At 54.5% G+C, this 19,144-nt stretch overlaps 1 protein-coding gene and 1 pseudogene across 4 annotated transcripts in view; one reads left to right on the forward strand and one right to left on the reverse strand.

Annotated features, from left to right (window-relative positions):
* Window positions 1-19,144, forward strand: part of Ubash3a (ubiquitin associated and SH3 domain containing A) — a 29,466-nt gene that overhangs the window by 9,241 nt on the left and 1,081 nt on the right. For 2 of the 4 annotated variants that reach the window (XM_042687380.1, XM_042687379.1), the window contains 7 exons: window positions 4,563-4,689; window positions 6,100-6,199; window positions 10,406-10,528; window positions 11,673-11,765; window positions 14,658-14,802; window positions 16,211-16,317; window positions 17,146-17,255. In XM_042687380.1, the coding sequence (XP_042543314.1) occupies window positions 4,563-4,689; window positions 6,100-6,199; window positions 10,406-10,528; window positions 11,673-11,765; window positions 14,658-14,802; window positions 16,211-16,317; window positions 17,146-17,255 (805 nt within the window). Of the gene's footprint in view, window positions 1-4,562; window positions 4,690-6,099; window positions 6,200-10,405; window positions 10,529-11,672; window positions 11,766-11,867; window positions 12,174-14,657; window positions 14,803-16,210; window positions 16,318-17,145; window positions 17,256-19,144 lie in introns of those variants that run through there. The other 2 variants (XM_042687382.1, XM_042687381.1) reach the window with 2 other exon arrangements.
* Window positions 18,674-18,776, reverse strand: LOC122114318 (annotated as a pseudogene).

The raw sequence follows: 19,144 nt of genomic DNA on the forward strand, positions 1-19,144 counted from the left end.
TGAGGAGAGGGAAAGGCAGAGAAACCCACTGTACACGGCTGCCTGTGGCCAGCAGTGCTGTCTGGGACAAGCCTGGGAAAGCCCAACATGGCTGCCTATCTGTCCCCAGGAGGAGGGGCTCCCCAAAACTGCTTTGTTTACTGGCTTCATCCTTCCCTAAAACTGTGCACAGCCTTCCTTAGAACTCTCCCCACAAAATGAACAAATAATGATACACAGATGATATATTATACAGATTTTCAGACCCATCCTGGGCATTTTCTATGGATGATCGTTTCTGGTATCTGTACAGACAGGTGACTTTTCCCGTACTTTTTCCTATCAAGGTTTGCATGTGAGACAAAGTTACAAAAACCATGCAGTTTTATTAGCGTGAACATAGGAAACTACTTTAAAAGTGTCAGAGAGCCAGGTGCTATGGCTCATGCTTGTAGTCCTAGCTACTCAGGAGTCTGAGACCTGAGGATCCCAGTTCATCGCCAGCCTGGACAGAAATGTCCGTGAGATTCTTATCTCCCATTAATCAGGAAAAAAAAGCCTCAAGTGGAGATGTGGCTCAAGTGGTAGAGTGCCAGCCTTGAGCGAGAAAGCCATGCAAGAACAAGAGGCCCTGAGTTCCAGACCCAGACACGTGATTATGTGAATGTGTTCCTCCCAGGACGAGGCCTACGCACGGCAATCCAGTTTCTCCAAATGTCCCCGCTGCCTCCCCGCCCCCCCCCCCCCCCGCAAGCTCCCCACTCGAGGGAAACCCAACTGCTAACTTGCAGCCCTCGAGGCCTGCATTCCCATGTCAGAGAATCGATGTAACTAGTGAGACTCCGGTTTTGAATAAGTGAAGGAACAAAGCCTCGTGAAGAGGTGAAGCGGCCAGCGCCACACGAGGAGGGGCGTCTGGACGCCAGGAGGCCCACGTCCCTCACGGCCCACCCAGAAGAGACTCCTCCTCACAGAGGAACCAGGCGGACCGCAGGCCCGGAGGCCCTGGGACCTGCAGCCTGTGGCTCTCCTAGTTTCTACTTCACGGTTCAAGTGCCAGGCACCGGCTCGGCACAACCATGCCAGCTCGTGTGCCCGAACTGCCAGGGTCCACTCCAGAGAAGACAGTCGCTGAGGAATGTATAATTATCAACACAAAGCGCAGAAGAAGGGAAAAAGACCAAGCACAGCGGGGTGCAGTAGGGAGCCCAGGGCCTGCTTCAGAAGGAGAGCGGCCAGATCCGCTGGCCAGCGTGGCCGCGACGGTGGCCAGGCAGGCTGGGGCGGCTGGCTGAGCCCTTGGAAGCCCACGTTGGTGTTCAAAGGTTTTTTGATCAGCCGTGCCCGAGTCAGGTCACCCATCACGATCCCACGGGTGGCGGGAGGCGATGCCCCCACCCCTCCGAGCCCTCAGCCAGCCGGCAGACTGCCCCAGGGATGTGGCAAGGGGCGGGCACCTCCCCACGCCACAGTTCTCAGCTTGGGCCTGAGCCACCCCAGCCCTGGGAACCGCTGTCCCGCCCGAGGGCCCCACCCCCTTCTGGCCCGGGGAGGAATTGCACTTTGCAGTTCCTCATCCTTCTGGGCACTGGGCACTGTGCTAATCCAAGGCTCCAGCCTTTCAGCCAGTGGTCCTGAGATCTCTTGGACTTTTTAGTCGCTCCCAGGGGAAGGTCAGAGGTTATCCGGAGGTGACCGAAGTGGAGGAGCCCACGCCCACATCCCTGCAGGGAGCCCTGAGGGGAAAGGTGCAGCCACACCAGGGAACGGAAGGACAGGGCCCCGGGCCAAGCTGAGGGCTGTCTACCTTCGCCTTCCAGCCCACACGCGGGCATTGCCAACGCCCAAGGCTTTCCAAACCACAGGGAGAATTGGAAACAATTAGCGGAGAACTGTTACGGCCCAAGTTGTGTCTCTCTGGAATTCATATGCTGAAGTCCTGACCTCATTTGGAGATTGGCCTGTAAGCAGTCAGTAGGTCAAGCTGGACATGTTTTATGAGATGTTTTTGTCAGGTCACGGGGCGGACCCTACCCTGACTTGAACAGTGTTGGAAGTAGTAGGACCAGAGGGGTGACACGGAGCCACAGGAGGGACGCCCCGTCTGCCAGCCCAGGAGAGAGGCCTTGGGAGGAGCTGCCCTGAGACTGTACAACGGCCCTCACCCCGGATGCCCAGCCTCCAGAGCTGTGGGACCACAAAGGTCTGTCATTGTGTGTCGGGAACATCAGGACGGTGACGCCGGCTGTGAAATCCCGTAGACGGCAGCTGCATCCTAGAAGAACCAGTGAGAACTTGAACCTGTTTCTATCATGGAAGTTAACCACTCCATCAGAAACAGAAACGCCACAATGCTGAGCCCTTCCATCCGCCCCTCACAACCCCACTACAATGAACGCCTGGCCAAAAATAAATAACTAAATAACTAAGTAAGCGCTCCCACGGCTCTCTGCTGTGAAGTTCACAGATGGCACTTGCAGATAACAAGGCTCTACTGTCTTGAGCTCGAGCCACAAGTGGTGTACGGTGCCCCTGTGCCTTGCCTTCAGCAAGAAGCAACCGACCGACATTTCCTGTGTTATCAAGAGTCGTCAGCACCACGTCCGCTGCTGTGTGCGAGGAAGGGCGGAGGCTCCACGTCAGCGGCAGCATCCACCGAAGTCTGCATTTCCTCCCTCCGCACCTGGCAACGGAGAACTCATCAAACGTGAAGCTGTCGGGCCTGGACGCCTCCCTTCAAGATGAGTCTGCAGATCAAGACGTGTCAGGCCAGGAGGAAGTGGACAGAGATACACAACTCTGAGGGCAAACTGAGGAATGCATGGGCTAAACCCAAACACCCCATGGACGACTGGCGGTCCCAGCTTGTCCGCCATGTCAGGCTGGCCACGGGGTGAGGCGCAAACGCTGGAGTCAGCCTCCGGACAGGGCCTCAAGGGATGCTGGGAACTCAACCTGGGGGCTTGAAGGAGGTCCCCTAGCAAACATGTATACATGAGCTGGACACGTGAAAACATACCATCACCGTGACCGAGAAAAGCCGCTCACTCAGAATGGTTCTCAAGTTTTGTTCGACTCCCAAGGGAAATATCATGGGGTCATTTGTGTTCGTTGGAAAGTTTATCTGGAAGACCTCTCACAAGGAAGAGAGGGAAAGGGCACAAAATAAATGAGGCTTAGCATCACACGCCGTTCACCGGAATAAGTTCCCGGCAAAGAAGTTAATAGAAGGAAATTGGTTTTGAAAGAGCAGGCAGGTCCTGCTCACGTTGTTTTTGGGCTGGGAAGAGCATTAAAAGCTGAGGCCAGGGAAGAGCTTCAAAGCTGGGACCACAAATCTGTCTTCACCCATGACTGTGAAATGCACATGAAATGCAAGGTTTCTGTGTGCTTTAAATCATAACCAATGCTACCATGCGAAGAGCACAGCGAGAAAAGGCTTTTCAGAAGGCGATAAGTTGGTGTCCCCCAGGGCCGCCCCCGGCGGATAGCCTGTCTGCCCACCCTGGCCCTGCACTTGAGCCTGACGTCACCCCACTCACCAAGAGGCCTTTTTATGTTCTGGTCTCTAACACAGCTTGAACTTAGGGCCTTGTAATCTTGCTTAGCTTTCTTGTTCACAGCTGGCATTCTTCCACTGGAGCCATGTTAGCCAGTTAGTTGGAGACGGAGTTTCATGGACTTTTTCTGCACGGGCTGGCTTTGAACAGTGATCCCACCAGGTCTCAGCCTCCTGAGTAGCTAGGATTACTGGTGTGAGTCATCAATGGCCTGCTACCATAATCTTCACATATCAAGATTTCATTCCAGAATTGTTAGGAAAAAAGCACCAAGGCTCTGGAGGGAAGGAAAATGACCATCAACGTGGAGATGAGTCAGAGCGGGACCAAGCGCCTGCTCCTGCAGTACAAGAGCCTCTCCACCTGCAGTGCTGCTTCTAGCCCTCAAAGCCAAAGCGTTTCTGATTTGGGGTTTTTGTCATTTACTGACATTATTAACCCAGGTGAGCACACCATGAGCAAACTCGCTACCTTCCTACAAGCTGGTAGAAAAACCTTCCCAGGAAGCAAGTCAACCCTGTGTTCCAGACACCCTAGAAACCACCTCATCCCTTCTGAGACTCTCCTGAGATCCCCCAGGAGGGTGCAATTAGGAAAAAGGCTATTCAAAGTGTGGTTCATGGCCATGTGCACCTTAGGCAGCCGTTTGAATAACTTCAGATAACTCTTACCTGGGCCAGTGTAGCTGTGCACACGCCCTGTGCAGCAGCCATGTGCATGGCTGCGTGCCAGCTCCCTGAAAGAGCAGCCACCCTACCCATCCCCCTCCCCTGCCTCTTCCTCCCTCTCCCCCACCCCTCCCCCTCCTCATCCAAGGGGATTTCCAGCTTTGCAGCAGTAGCCCCTCCCTCTCCTACGCGCCATCCTCTGCCAGATTCCCTGGCACAGCCAGAGCCGTTCACCCTCTCTGGGTCCCAAGCGCCCTCCACACGTCCCGTGTCCCTGCCTGCAGAGGACACCACGCTCCTGGAATGCGCATCTGTGGCCAGCCTCTCTGTTCCTAGCCTCTCCTCTCCTCCGCAGGACATATACCTTCAACCTAGCCACAGACCTGAACTCCAGGAAGGATGGGGAAGCCAGTGGCAGTCGAAACAGAGACTGTCAGCCTCCATCGGTGTCCAGGAGCCTGAGCAGTGTGCAGGCTTTGCAGGTAACAGAACCCCGCTTTATAAATACACTGAGTGCTCTATATAGTTTTTTTTTTTTTTTTTTGTCGGTCGTGGGGCTTGAACTCTGGGCCTGGGCGTGGTCCCTCAGCTCTTCAACTCAAGGCGAGCGCTCTACCACTTGAGCTACAGCGCCACTTCCTATAAATACACTGAGCAGGGCTGGGAAGGTGGCTCAGTGGTAGAGCACTTGCCTTGCATGCTTGAGGCCCTGGGTTCGATTCCTCAGCACCACATAAGAAAAAAGCCGGAAGTGGCGCTGTGGCTCAAGTGGTAGAGCGCTAGCCTTGAGCTGAAGAGCTGAGGGACAGCACCCAGGCCCAGAGTTCAGGCCCCACAACCGGACCAAAAAACAACAACAACAACAACATAAATACACTGAGCAAAATCACAGCCACACTGTGGGATGGATGGATGGGTGGGTGGGTGGGTGAGTGGGTGGGTGGGTGGGTGGGTGGGTGGATGGATGGATGGATAGGTGGGTGGGTGGGTGGGTGGATGCATGGATACATGGATGGATAGATAGATAGATGGGTAGATGGATGGGTGGATGGATGGATGGATGGATGGATGAATGGATGGTGGGCAGATGGATGGATGGATGGATGGATGGATGGATGGATGGATGGATGGATGGATGGGTGGGTGGGTGGGTGGGTGGGTGGGTGGATGGATGGATGGATGGATGGATGGGTGGGTGGGTGGATGCATGGATACATGGATGGATAGATAGATAGACGAGTAGATGGATGGATGGATGGATGGATGAATAGATGGTGGGCAGATGGATGGATGTGTGGATGGATAGATAGATAGATAGGTAGATGGATGGATGGATGAGTAGGTGGATGGATGCAGGGATGGGTGGATGCATGGATAGATGGATGTGTGGGTGGATGGGTAGATGGGTGGATGGATGCATGGATGGATGGGTGGATGGATGGATGAGTAGGTAGATGGATGGATGGATGGGTGGAAGGTTGGATGGATGCATAGGTAGATGGATGCATGGATGGATGTGTGGATGGATGGACAGATAGATCATACAGTAATTTATAGTATAAGGAGAGACAGAGAAAGGGAGAAAGACAGAGACACAGAGAGAGAGACCATCCTGTCTTTCTGGAGTGATGAGGACTTGGAAGAAACAGAGAGAAGCACTTGGCAGGCTGTGGGAGGAGACAGTCCTCCATTTCACTTCTCCACGTTGGCATAGTGCCCAGGAGATTCAAGGTTGGAAAAAAAAACCACCCCAGACTGGTTCCTGGTAAAGCTTTGAGTATCATGGCTGCCGCTGCTGCCCGTAGGGAGCAGTCCCGCTGTAGGCCAGCTGTGGTGGCCGGAGGGAAGCTGCTGAGAGTGACTAACAGTTCTGCATCCGCCCATGCTCCCAGGCCGCCATCTTGAGGAGGAGCGTGCTGGTGGTCCGGCATGGGGAGCGAGTAGACCAGATCTTCGGGAAGTCCTGGCTACAGCAGTGCTGCACGCCGGACGGTAGGCGGACCCCACAGGATGCAGACAGACATGTGCAGAGCCAACACAGTAGGGCCCCACTCGATGCCCGGAGGTGGCACCACATCTCAACAGCACCACCCTAGCATGGCCGCCCATGGGGGCCACCGGAGGGCAGCCCCTGCGGGAGCCTGACACTGGCTCTGACACCAGCTCACCACCTGAACCCCGACATCCTCAGTTTCCCTTCTCATGGTGAGAGAGGTTAAATCACTGGCCTCTAGCTGCACGTCAAGCAGATGGTAGTGTCAGGATTTGAGCCAGGCTGAGAGAGCTTAGAACTCACGGTCAGACTCGAGTGGAACCATGTGCTGTGCAGCCTTGGGGGAAGGGGCCTCAGAAACACGCCTGACTCTTCGTCCAGCATTCAACCAATTGGCCAAATGATACTTGATGAGAATCATTCCAGCCAGACATATACTACCCTTGTCAGCCCTTAACACTATGAGAAAGAGCTGGGCTCATGCCTGTCATCCTAGCTACTCAGGAGGCTGAGATCTGAGGATGGTGGTTTGAAGCCAGCCTGGGCAGAAAAGTCCCCATGAGAGTCTTATCTCCAATTAACTACTCAAAAATGGGAAGTGGTTCTGTGGCTCAAAGTGATAGAATGCTAGCCTTGAGCAGAAGAGCTCCAGGACAGTGCCCAGGCCCTGAGTTCATCCCCCATGACCAACAAAAACAAAAAGAAAGTAAGAGAAAGCATGGGAAGTCACCTAATTACTTGATGCCAACCTGTGAGTGCTCCCGAACTGGGCTAGATCAGCCGTGGAGAACGGGCTTCTCACTGTCTGAGTGACACTTCACTGTCTGCGTGGCCCTTCACTGTCTGCGTGACCCTTCACTGTCTGTCTGAGTGGGCCTTCACTGTCTGAGTGACCCTTCACTGTCTGAGTGACCCTTCACTGTCTGAGTGACCCTTCACTGTCTGTCTGAGTGACCCTTCACTGTCTGAGTGACCCTTCACTGTCTGAGTGACCCTTCACTGTCTGTCTGAGTGACCCTTCACTATCTGAGTGACCCTTCACTGTCTGTCTGAGTGACCCTTCACTATCTGAGTGACCATTCACTGTCTGTCTGAGTGACCATTCACTGTCTGTCTGAGTGTCCCTTCACTGTCTATCTGCGTGACCCTTCACTGTCTGTCTGAGTGACCCTTCACTGTCTGAGTGACCCTTCACTGTCTGAGTGACCCTTCACTGTCTGTCTGAGTGACCCTTCACTGTCTGTCTGAGTGACCCTTCACTGTCGGAGTGACCCTTCACTGTCTGCGTGACCCTTCACTGTCTGAGTGACCCTTCACTGTCTGAGTGACCCTTCACTGTCTGTCTGAGTGACCCTTCACTGTCTGTCTGAGTGACCCTTCACTGTCTGAGTGACCCTTCACTGTCTGCGTGACTCTTCACTGTCTGTCTGAGTGACCCTTCACTGTCGGAGTGACCCTTCACTGTCTGCGTGACCCTTCACTGTCTCAGTGACCCTTCACTGTCTGAGTGACCCTTCACTGTCTGTCTGAGTGACCCTTCACTGCCTGTCTGAGTGACCCTTCACTGTCTGAGTGACCCTTCACTGTCTGTCTGAGTGACCCTTCACTGTCTGAGTGGCCCTTCACTGTCTGTCTGAGTGACCCTTCACTGTCTGCGTGACCCTTCACTGTCTGTCTGAGTGACCCTTCACTGTCTGTCTGAGTGACTCTTCACTGTCTGTCTGAGTGACCCTTCACTGTCTGAGTGACCCTTCACTGTCTGCATGACCCTTCACTGTCTGCGTGACCCTTCACTGTCTGTCTGAGTGACCCTTCACTGTCTGAGTGAACCTTCACTGTCTGCGTGACCCTTCCCTGTCTGAGTGACCCTTCACTGTCTGAGTGACCCTTCACTGTCTGTCTGAGTGACCCTTCACTGTCTGAGTGACCCTTCACTGTCGGAGTGACCCTTCACTGTCTGAGTGACCCTTCACTGTTTGTCTAAGTGACCCTTCACTGTCTGAGTGACCCTTCACTGTCTGAGTGACCCTTCACTGTCTGTCTGAGTGACCCTTCACTGTCTGCGTGACCCTTCACTGTCTGAGTGACCCTTCACTGTCGGAGTGACCCTTCACTGTCTGAGTGACCCTTCACTGTTTGTCTAAGTGACCCTTCACTGTCTGAGTGACCCTTCACTGTCTGAGTGACCCTTCACTGTCTGTCTGAGTGACCCTTCACTGTCTGAGTGACCCTTCACTGTCTGAGTGACCCTTCACTGTCTGTCTGAGTGACCCTTCCCTGTCTGCCTGCGTGACCCTTCACTGTCTGAGTGACCCCTCACTGTCTGAGTAACCCTTCACTGTCTGTCTGAGTGACCCTTCACTGTCTGAGTGACCCTTCACTGTCTGTCTGAGTGACCCTTCACTGTCTGTCTGAGTGACCCTTCACTGTCTGAATGACGCTTCACTGTCTGTCTGAGTGACCCTTCACTGTCTGAGTGACCCTTCACTGTCTGTCTGAGTGACCCTTCACTGTCTGTCTGAGTGACCCTTCACTGTCTGCATGACCCTTCACTGTCTGAGTGACCCTTCACTGTCTGTCTGAGTGACCCTTCACTGTCTGCCTGCGTGACCCTTCACTGTCTGAGTGACCCCTCACTGTCTGAGTAACCCTTCACTGTCTGTCTGAGTGACCCTTCACTGTCTGAGTGACCCTTCACTGTCTGTCTGAGTGACCCTTCACTGTCTGTCTGAGTGACCCTTCACTGTCTGAATGACGCTTCACTGTCTGTCTGAGTGACCCTTCACTGTCTGAGTGACCCTTCACTGTCTGTCTGAGTGACCCTTCACTGTCTGTCTGAGTGACCCTTCACTGTCTGCATGACCCTTCACTGTCTGAGTGACCCTTCACTGTCTGAGTGACCCTTCACTGTCTGTCTGAGTGACCCTTCCCTGTCTGCCTGCGTGACCCTTCACTGTCTGAGTGACCCCTCACTGTCTGAGTAACCCTTCACTGTCTGTCTGAGTGACCCTTCACTGTCTGAGTGACCCTTCACTGTCTGTCTGAGTGACCCTTCACTGTCTGTCTGAGTGACCCTTCACTGTCTGAATGACGCTTCACTGTCTGTCTGAGTGACCCTTCACTGTCTGAGTGACCCTTCACTGTCTGTCTGAGTGACCCTTCACTGTCTGTCTGAGTGACCCTTCACTGTCTGCATGACCCTTCACTGTCTGAGTGACCCTTCACTGTCTGTCTGAGTGACCCTTCACTGTCTGCCTGCGTGACCCTTCACTGTCTGAGTGACCCCTCACTGTCTGAGTAACCCTTCACTGTCTGTCTGAGTGACCCTTCACTGTCTGAGTGACCCTTCACTGTCTGTCTGAGTGACCCTTCACTGTCTGTCTGAGTGACCCTTCACTGTCTGAATGACGCTTCACTGTCTGTCTGAGTGACCCTTCACTGTCTGAGTGACCCTTCACTGTCTGTCTGAGTGACCCTTCACTGTCTGTCTGAGTGACCCTTCACTGTCTGCATGACCCTTCACTGTCTGAGTGACCCTTCACTGTCTGAGTGACCCTTCACTGTCTGTCTGAGTGACCCTTCCCTGTCTGAGTGACCCTTCACTGTCTGTCTGAGTGACCCTTCACTGTCTGTCTGAGTGACCCTTCACTGTCTGAATGACGCTTCACTGTCTGTCTGAGTGACCCTTCACTGTCTGAGTGACCCTTCACTGTCTGTCTGAGTGACCCTTCACTGTCTGTCTGAGTGACCCTTCACTGTCTGCATGACCCTTCACTGTCTGAGTGACCCTTCACTGTCTGTCTGAGTGACCCTTCACTGTCTGTCTGAGTGACCCTTCACTGTCTGCATGACCCTTCACTGTCTGAGTGACCCTTCACTGTCTGAGTGACCCTTTACTGTCTGAGTGACCCTTTACTGTCTGCGTGACCCTTTACTGTCTGTCTGAGTGACTCTTCACTGTCTGAGTGACCCTATACCGGGTTCTGCGGGGACACAGGCCCAGCCGTGGCCCCTGGGATTGACCCCCCCGCCCTCGCCCACTGTGTTGGTGGAAAGCGATGTTTTCTGCTCGAGTTGAAGCCACATGCAGAGCACGAGAAACAACATGGGTAACATAGCTGACCTGGGCCTTGTCCCTGGGCGTGGGGGACGTGTGTGTGATGCCCTGGGGTGAGCATGCACTCTGACACTTGTTTCTGCTTTAGGAAGGTACCACAGGCCAGACCTGAACTTCCCCCAAAGCCTGCCCCGGAGGAGCGGCAGCCTCAAAGACTTTGAAAATGATCCACCATTATCATCTTGCGGGATTTTCCAGGCCAGACTGGCAGGTAGGTCGGCAGTCGGGAGAGTGACGGCGGTGGTAGTGATGATGGTGGTGGTGGTGATGATGGTGGTGGTGGTGGTGGTGATGGTGGTGGTGATGATGATGGTGATGATGGTGGTGGTGATGATGGTGGTGATGATGATGGTGATGATGGTGGTGGTGATGATGGTGGTGGTGATGATGGTGATGGTCGTGTTGATGGTGGTGGTGATGATGGTGGTGATGATGATGGTGATGATGGTGGTGGTGATGATGGTGGTGGTGATGATGGTGATGGTCATGTTGATGGTGGAGGTGATGATGGTGGTGATGATGATGGTGATGATGGTGGTAGTGATGATGGTGATGGTCGTGTTGATGGTGGTGGTGATGATGGTGGTGGTGGTGGTGATGATGGTGGTGGTAGTGATGGTGGCGGTGGTGGTGATGGTGGTGGTGGTGATGGTGATGGTGATGGTGGTGATGGTGGTGGTGGTGGTGATGGTGGTGGTGGTGGTGATGGCGGTGGTGGTGATGGTGGTGGTGGTGGTGGTGGTGGTGATGATGGTGGTGGTAGTGATGGTGGTGGTGGTGGTGATGGTGGTGGTGGTGGTGATGGCGGTGGTGGTGATGGTGGTGGTGGTGGTGGTGGTGATGATGGTGGTGGTAGTGATGGTGGCGGTGGTGGTGATGGTGGTGGTGGTGATGGTGATGGTGATGGTGGTGATGGTGGTGGTGATGGTGGGGTGGTGGTGGTGGTGATGATGGTGATGGTCTTGTTGATGGTGGTGGTGATGATGGTGGTGGTAGTGATGGTGGTGGTGGTGGTGATGGTGGTGGTGGTGGTGATGGCGGTGGTGGTGAGGGTGGTGGTGGTGGTGGTGGTGGTGATGGTGGTGGTGGTGGTGGTGGTGATGATGGTGGTGGTGGTGGTGGTGGTGGTGATGATGAAAACGAATGGAAAAGTAGGAGGGAATGGAAGACAGATACAGAGAAGAAGGGAGAAGAAGAAAAATGCCAACCACTGTGTGTACCAGGATGTCATTGTTTTTGTTGGTCATGGGGCTTGAACTCTGGGCCTGGGTGTCCTGTGGGGGTGGGCAGCAGGGTGGGTGGTGGGGCGGGGCTGCCCAGGGGTGAGAACGCAGCTCACGGTCCACATCTCCCAGGGGACGCGCTCCGGGACAGCGGCCTCAGGGTGGCAGCCGCCTTCGCCTCCCCAGCCCTGCGCTGCGTGCAGACGGCCAGGCACATCCTGGAAGGTAGGTGGGCACCCCATGGGCTGGAGGACCCCCAGGCTGCAGCCCGAGGGGAGCGGAAGGGGGAGGAAGGGGAGGAGTCACAGGGGAGCCACGTCTACACAGCCCCCACAGCCCCAGCACCGACAGAACACCGGGGACCGAGTGCCACGCTGTCCACGCTGTCATGCTGGCCACCTCTCCCTGCCTGGCGCCTAGACACCCGGGAAGAAGCATTCACACCCAGAGCTGGAAACTGAGGTCCCTTCAAAGTCTCTTCCCTGTGAAGGCCGGCATCTGCCAGGCTGGAGTGTGTCTGGAAGCCATCAGCCAGCCCTTCGGCAGCTTCTACCCCAGGAAGAAAGCCCCCAGTGTGGACGGCCACCGACAGGCACCTGTCCCCACGGCGGGAGGGGCCGTGCTCTGCTGTTCCAGCACACGGACTAAACGTCAGAAATAGAAGCAGCAGAACTTCACAGCAGGAGCAACTGGAATGAGGAGGAGAAAGACCAACACACGCACCAGCCCCAGCTCCTGCTCCGCCCCTAGCCCCACGCAGGGAAAGAGCCGAAGAGCCTTCCAGAGCCAGCGGGCGGGCAGAGGCCTGGCCAGGGCTTGGCTGACATCACCGGACCGGCAGGTCCCCCTTCTTGTGTGGTCAGGATGCAGTTCCATGAGCCAGAGTCCAGCCGTGGGGAACAAAACCGCTTTATCAGGAATCCACCTGACATGCATGGAGCAGCGAGCGGCTTGGTACCAGCCTGCAGCCGGGCCATCGGGATGGCGTCACTAAGAAAGAGGCCAACCGCTTTACCTCCTGAAGTGGAGGGGTGTGTGGAGATCGCACACCCCCTTCCTCTCGGGGTTCTCTGCTAGATGAGTCAGATGGAGATTCATGACAGCTTTTTAAACCAAACCAGAGAGGGTCAGTGACCCCCAAAGGCAGGGGTCATGTGACAGCAAGCACACGCTAACCTGGAGACGGAACAAAGCTTGCTTAGAGCATCCTCATCCCCCCACCAACTCACGCATGCATGCATGTCCCACATGCAAACACACACCACACACACACACACACACACACACACACACACACACGCCAATAGTCCATTCAACTGCCAAGCCACACACTGCACTGGACAGACTGAGAAGTGGCTGGACAGTTTGCTTCTGCACAGTGCTGACCTCAACCCAGGTTCACCCAGCTTCTGTTGGCAACAGAGGACCCAGACCCGGCCATTCAGGAAGGATGGAGACAACGCTAGCCTTATACGAGGACAAATCTTTCTTGGCTGTTTGTCCTAAGCCCTTCTGTTTGAAGACAACATCAATGACTACGAAGAAACTCATCAGAACGAGAAGTCCTTTTATTCCTGATGGTGTAGGATAGATGTATCTATCAGTCATTCAACAGCTATAGTAATAAGATGCAAACTCAGTGTGAAACACATGCAGAAATGTGTGAGAAAAGGCCACGCCTCGGCCAGGCATGCTTTGTTTTTTCCTTTATCCTTCAGAACTGCTTTGGTTTCGGTCCCGGCAGGCTGTCCATGGCAGCCCAGAACACCACGAGCAGACTGCACTGGCTGGAACGGCCACCGGTGGTCTCCTCCCAGTGGCTTCTCTCCTCAAACCTGCAGCCCTTTCCCAGCAGGACCGCAACCCTCCTTTACCTGCTGGCCTCTGACCCATGGGGCCCCCTGCAAACAGAAAGATAAGGAAGACTCTGCGAACCACTTTTTGTTCCCAAAGAATATGGTGGAGAGTCTTGAAAATGTTTTTTCACAATTTTTATCTGTTTGTCACTGTTAATTCATTATTCACATAGTCCAGTTTTTTTTTTTTAATTTTTAACAATTTTTGTTACTTTGATCTCTGGCACACAAATGAAGAGTTCCCCAGACACGGTTTTGGACAATGATAATGTTAGTGTTTCTAACACCATCTCTTACCAGCTATTAGTGCATATACAGATGGTGGTGGTGGTGATGATGATGATGAAACTTGTCCAAAGGACACAGTGTGTGAATCCTGCGTTGACTCAGAAATGCAAGGATTCCTCTGTCTTCCTCATGAGTCTTTCGATGTGGTTGGCCTGTTTGTCAGACACACATGAGACACTAACACACAAAGGTTTATCTGGATGGATTTGCTCAGTGTGTCCACCCCAGAAAGAGACCCTGGCCACACCCCTGGGAATGCTTCAATCCAACTTTCCTAGTATTGTCACAAGCCGAGGGAAAGGCAGGTGCTGGTCACCGGGTCTAATGCTCTCGTTTCTAAAGGAGCTTGATCAAAGCACCCATCCCATGAGGCCCACTGAAACATTCCCACACGTGTACACTGGAGTCCCAGCCACCCTCACCCCCTTCTTCAATGATTTCAAGAGGACCACTGTTCTCACTGCATTCATTCTTAAGCACACTCTTCCTGCTGTCCCCTCCCCCTCTCTGCACGCGCCTCCCCCCCTTCCCCCCCCATGACAGAGCCTGCTTTACAGTCCTGTTCCCCTTCTTTCTTTAGTATCTAGTGTCATCCACATCCTTGTGGATGGCTGGGTTGTCCACACCCTCCAGGTGTGTTCGTAGTCTCGGCCCAAGGGTGGAGCTGCCATGCTGGTTTTGGTCGACAAGGATGAGCCTCCCTCGACAGGGAGGCCTCTGCCTGCGGCCATGGCAGAAGCCATCTCCCGACACACCCCGTGTTCCCAATCCCTGTAACCGGGCAGCTTGGGCTTCAGAAATAGCATGGCTGAGCTTCATCCCAGAATACCATTTGCCAAGAAGAAAAGTCACAGTGCCAGAACTTTCTATTGAGACTCCCGCACAGTCAGAGCTACTTGGGAAGAGCTAGCGTACATATGTAACACCAAAGAAGATGCCACCTGTGGCCGACACTTCATTCTGTTAAACCTAGCACTCAAGCTGGAGATGACACTGAAGATCAGAGTGGAGCCCGGGATCTTTGAGTGGACCAAATGGGAAGCCAGCAAGACCACCCCGGCCTTCATGACCCTGGAGGAGCTGAGAGACGCAAACTTCAACGTCGATGCTGACTACAGGTATGCGTCCTGTAGGGCTCCGCTCCTGGGTTCATCTAGTTCTTGGGGAAGAAAATCGACCGTGACACTTGCGGAAGATGTCGAGGGGTTTTGCTCAAGAGGCCCACCCATTCAGTAAGGAGAAGGATGGAGCCAAAGTCCACATGCAGCCCGGGAGGTGGCGTGGGAAGCGGGGACAGGCATGGTGGAGGGCATTCAGCAGTCAGGGAAGCCTTGCGAAGCCAGTCTGGTAAATGTCTCACCCCGGTCTGTCAAGGGGAAGGTAGGTCTCACAAGAACCCCAAAGAAAGTGGCCTCAGCCCGTGGCCCCAGAGGGTTTTGTCTTTTTTAACACAGAGAATAAATTCAGGCTGAGGCACAGGGTCGGATGAGAGGCTGACAGAATGATCTGGCAAAATGAAAGAGAAAGACAGCAACTAAAGGCAGTGAGTCAGGAAGAAGAGGGCACCCGCCTTCTAACATCCGGGGGTCGGTGCTGAAAATCGGGGCAGGGCGTGCTGTGGAACACTCCTTAGGATCAGTGTTCTCCTTTGGGTTGAGCACGTTTCCGTCTTCTTGTTATAGTATTGCAGTGTTGTCATTGGCCCAAAGTCAGTAAGCCTCGGGCAGATTTTTAAATCCAGGTTGTTGTGGCACTGGATATCGGGTTTCTTTTTCCTTTACGGATATTTCTGTGGTCAAAGGAGTCCTTTTACCAAGTGCCCTCCTTAAGAGAAGTGCATTTCTTAAGGAACATGGACAGAGTTAGAAGGTCGCTTTTCTACCATAAGCTACAAAGAGAAAAGCATGCACTCTTAATCAAGCTATTTCCTTAAAATAGTGTTCATTATGAATAGTGTTTATTCTTTTCTGTATGCCAGTCCTGAGGCTTGAACTCAGGGCCTGGGCACTGTCCCTGAGCTTCTTCTGTTCAAGGCTGGCGCTCTGCCCCTTGAGCTACAAGGTGCTGTCCCTGAGCTTCTTGGGCCTGGGTGCTGTCCCTGAGCTTCTTCTGTTCAAGGCCAGCACTCTGCCCCTTGAGCCACAACGCCGCTTCTAGCTTTTTCTCTTTTATGCTTACTAGAGATGAGTCTCACAGACTTTCTTGCCTTGGCTGGCCTCAGCCCACATTCCTCAGAGCTCAGCCTCAGGAAGGGGGTCTGGGAAATGCATCCCGGGTCTGTCGGAGGGGCGTTTGTCCTCTCCCCTGCCAGCTGTGCTGCCCAGCCGTGGTGTGCAGGGAGAGAGGGCTGGAGGCTCAGCACCAGCCAGGCCGGCACCAGCATGGCACACACCACTGGCTGTCCCTGTTGACTGGGCATGGGCAGTGCCAGTTGGAAGACCAACCCCCTCCCAGACACTTCAATGTGCAATGCTGGGCTCCCAGAGGACCCCAGGGCAGCCGCCACGCCCTCTCCCCTCCTTTCAGGCCTGCGGTCCCCCGCAGCTCCCTCCTGCCGGCTGAGAGCTACGAGGAGTATGTGGACAGGTGCACCTTGAGTATGGGGAGGATCTTGGCCGCCTGCTCCCCAGAGGGTAAGTGCCTCCCTGGAAGGCCTGGGCCGGGAGCAGCCTTGCAGGCCAGGGCCTGGCCTTTGGCAAAGAAACTAGCCCCTCTCCTAACCTACTGAGGTTCCCACCTCCCAGCCCCTACACACACACAGCAGGGCATCCTGGCTCTACCTTGTGGTCACTCCAGTTCAGCTAGATCGGTGCAAACCGCTCACACCCACATGCCTCAAGCCAGCCTGCAGGTAACAACGCAGGCCAGGAAGAGAGAGAGAGGCAGAGCAACAGACTTCCAGGGAGAGAGGGGGTCGGGTCCCCTTCCCTGGGTCCCCGCGACTCCCCCAACTCTCCCAGCTCGCGTAGTCCAGAACGAAGCGCACACAGAGGAGCGGGCTTCCTGCGCCCTCCCAGCTGGCGGGGCACCTGCGTCCCCGAAAGGAGAGTCCCTTTAGCCTCCGCTCCCTGGCCAGCCTTATCACAAGCAGGAGACATCTCAGCTATTGTGGAAGCCGGCAGACAGAAACATCTGGAGCAGTGAGATCCACCTGACAGGCGGCCATCGCCCCGCTGAAGCCGGTGGCTGACAGGGTCCCGGCACCCGGCCAGGGAGGACAGAGGCCCAGACCCCTGGAACCTGCCCTGAAGCTGCCCCGCACCGCCCCAGGCCGTGCATGCAGCGGTAATGCGTCTGCAATCATGCACAGGTGGAGGCTAAGGTGCTCCTGAGCCCCGCCCGGCCATGCCCACCTCCTGCCCGGGGGTCTTGCAGGACTTGGGTATTCAGAGGTAGCTCCTTCCCCGCAACGTCAGGGCCCCCTTGCTGTGCCTGCCTTGATCGCAGGTGTCTCTTCACAGCGGGCATCATCCTCGTGGTCGGTCACGGCTCCTCACTGGACTCCTGCACCAGGCCGCTCCTCGGGCTGCCGCCCCGGGAGTATGGCGATTTTGCCCAGCTGGTGAGAAAGGTACGTCTCTTCCATGTCTCTCTGGGAGGTAGTTAAGCACCTGAAGGCACTGGCTCACCTTCCCTCTGAGAGGACGGGACACAGCCCTGGGCAGGGACGCCTGCTCCTGGTGGGGGGACACAGCCCTGGGCAGGGACGCCTGCTCCTGGTGGGGGGACACAGCCCTGGGCAGGGACACCTGCTTCTGGGGGGACACAGCCCTGGGCAGGGACGCCTGCTCCTGGGGGGGACACAGCCCTGGGCATGGACATCTGCTCCTGGGGGGCACACAGCCCTGGGCAGGGACGCCTGCTCCTGTGGGAGGGGCTGCCCGACGGGTGGATTGTTGCCATCAGTGTGAATAACAAGAGGCAGGTCTTTTCTTTAAGTCAGTTTGCCATATCATCTCTTACAACTGTAGTAGCAACACAAATGGTCCAGTAAGGAGTGAGCACTTTTCAGGAAGGAAAAGACAAATGCTGGATTGGCTCTGGCTTCCTCTGGGGCCTGGGAGGGGCGCTGGTGGACAGGAAGGACCTCCCACCCAAACCTCTGGGGCCTAGGAGGGGTACTGGTGGACAGGAAGGACCTCCCACTCAGACCCTGGGGCCTGGGAGGGGCACTGGTGGACAGGAAGGACCTCCCACCCACACCTCTGGGGTTACCAGTCCCAAGACAAATGGAGTTTGTCGCAGCTGGACGGTTGGCTGGAATGATGTTATTTCTGAACGATGGACGGCAGACAACCATCATAAGGAGGACAGTGGTACTGTGGATGACCTGGAAAGTCACCCAACAAAGCAGCATGGCAAAGCCCTGGGTGAGGCAGACACGGATGAGAAAGTCAGCCCGGCAGCTCAGGCTATCCCTTTCCCCGCCCCTGGAGACCTGTTTGGGGGCAGAGTTGCCCTCCATTCTTATCCCTGTTATTTTTAAATCAAATTTATCAGTGGTCCAGTGCCACGAAACTGGTGATAGAGAAGTCTAGGGGTGATGATTACAGAAGAGGGGATGATGGGAATGAGCGCTCAAACAACTCACCTTTGAAAGTAGACTAACAACCCCACTAAAAATTGGTTTTAAGAAAGAACAAGGGGGGAGTAAGAAAGAATAGTAGATGAGTAGAATAGCAGGTGACCAAAATACATGGTATGCATGCAAAATAAAAAGTAAACTGATGTCAGGCACCAGTGGCTCACGCCTGTAATCCCAGCTACTCAGGAGGCTGAGATCTGAGGATTGCAGTTCAAAGCCAGCCCAAGCAGAAAAGTCCCAGAAAGCAAAAAGTGGTGCTGTAGCTCAAATGGTAGAACACTAGCCTTGAGTGAAAAAGCTCAGGGACGGCACCCAGGCCCTGAGTTCAAGCCCTATGACTACCAACACCAACAACAATAACAAAAGTAAACTGATGAGTCTTTGAAAATAACACACACATTAAAAAAAAAAAGTGGTATCAATGTCTTAAGCAACAGCTTGTTGTCAGTCGGGTCCTCCTCCACCCTTGCCACAGGAGAGCTAGCGGTCTCTCCTCTCATACAACACTGATGAATTCTTACAAGGAAAAATGCTGGCCGTGGTGGTACATTCCTGTGCCCCAGCCACTCAGAAGGCTGAGACAGGGCAATCACTTGAAATCATACTTCAGACTAGCCTAGACATAGAATCTCAGCCTCTTGGAGGACAGCAGAGATAGGAAGATAATGGTTCAAGGCCAGCCTGGGCAAAAGCATGAGACCTTTTACTTGAAAGACTAGGGCCTAAGGGCTGAAGGCATGGCTTGGGTGGTAAAGTACTTGCCTAGTAAACAGGAGGTCCTGAGTTCAAGCCCCAGTACTCTCAGAACTATCAGAAACAAGAAGAGAACGTATAGATGATGCCTGTAGGTCACTGACCCGGCTCCTTCACAACAA

Source organism: Dipodomys spectabilis, unplaced genomic scaffold, assembly GCF_019054845.1.
Source record: "Dipodomys spectabilis isolate Male_0828 unplaced genomic scaffold, ASM1905484v1 ptg000107l, whole genome shotgun sequence".
Classification (NCBI taxonomy): Eukaryota; Metazoa; Chordata; class Mammalia; order Rodentia; family Heteromyidae; genus Dipodomys; species Dipodomys spectabilis.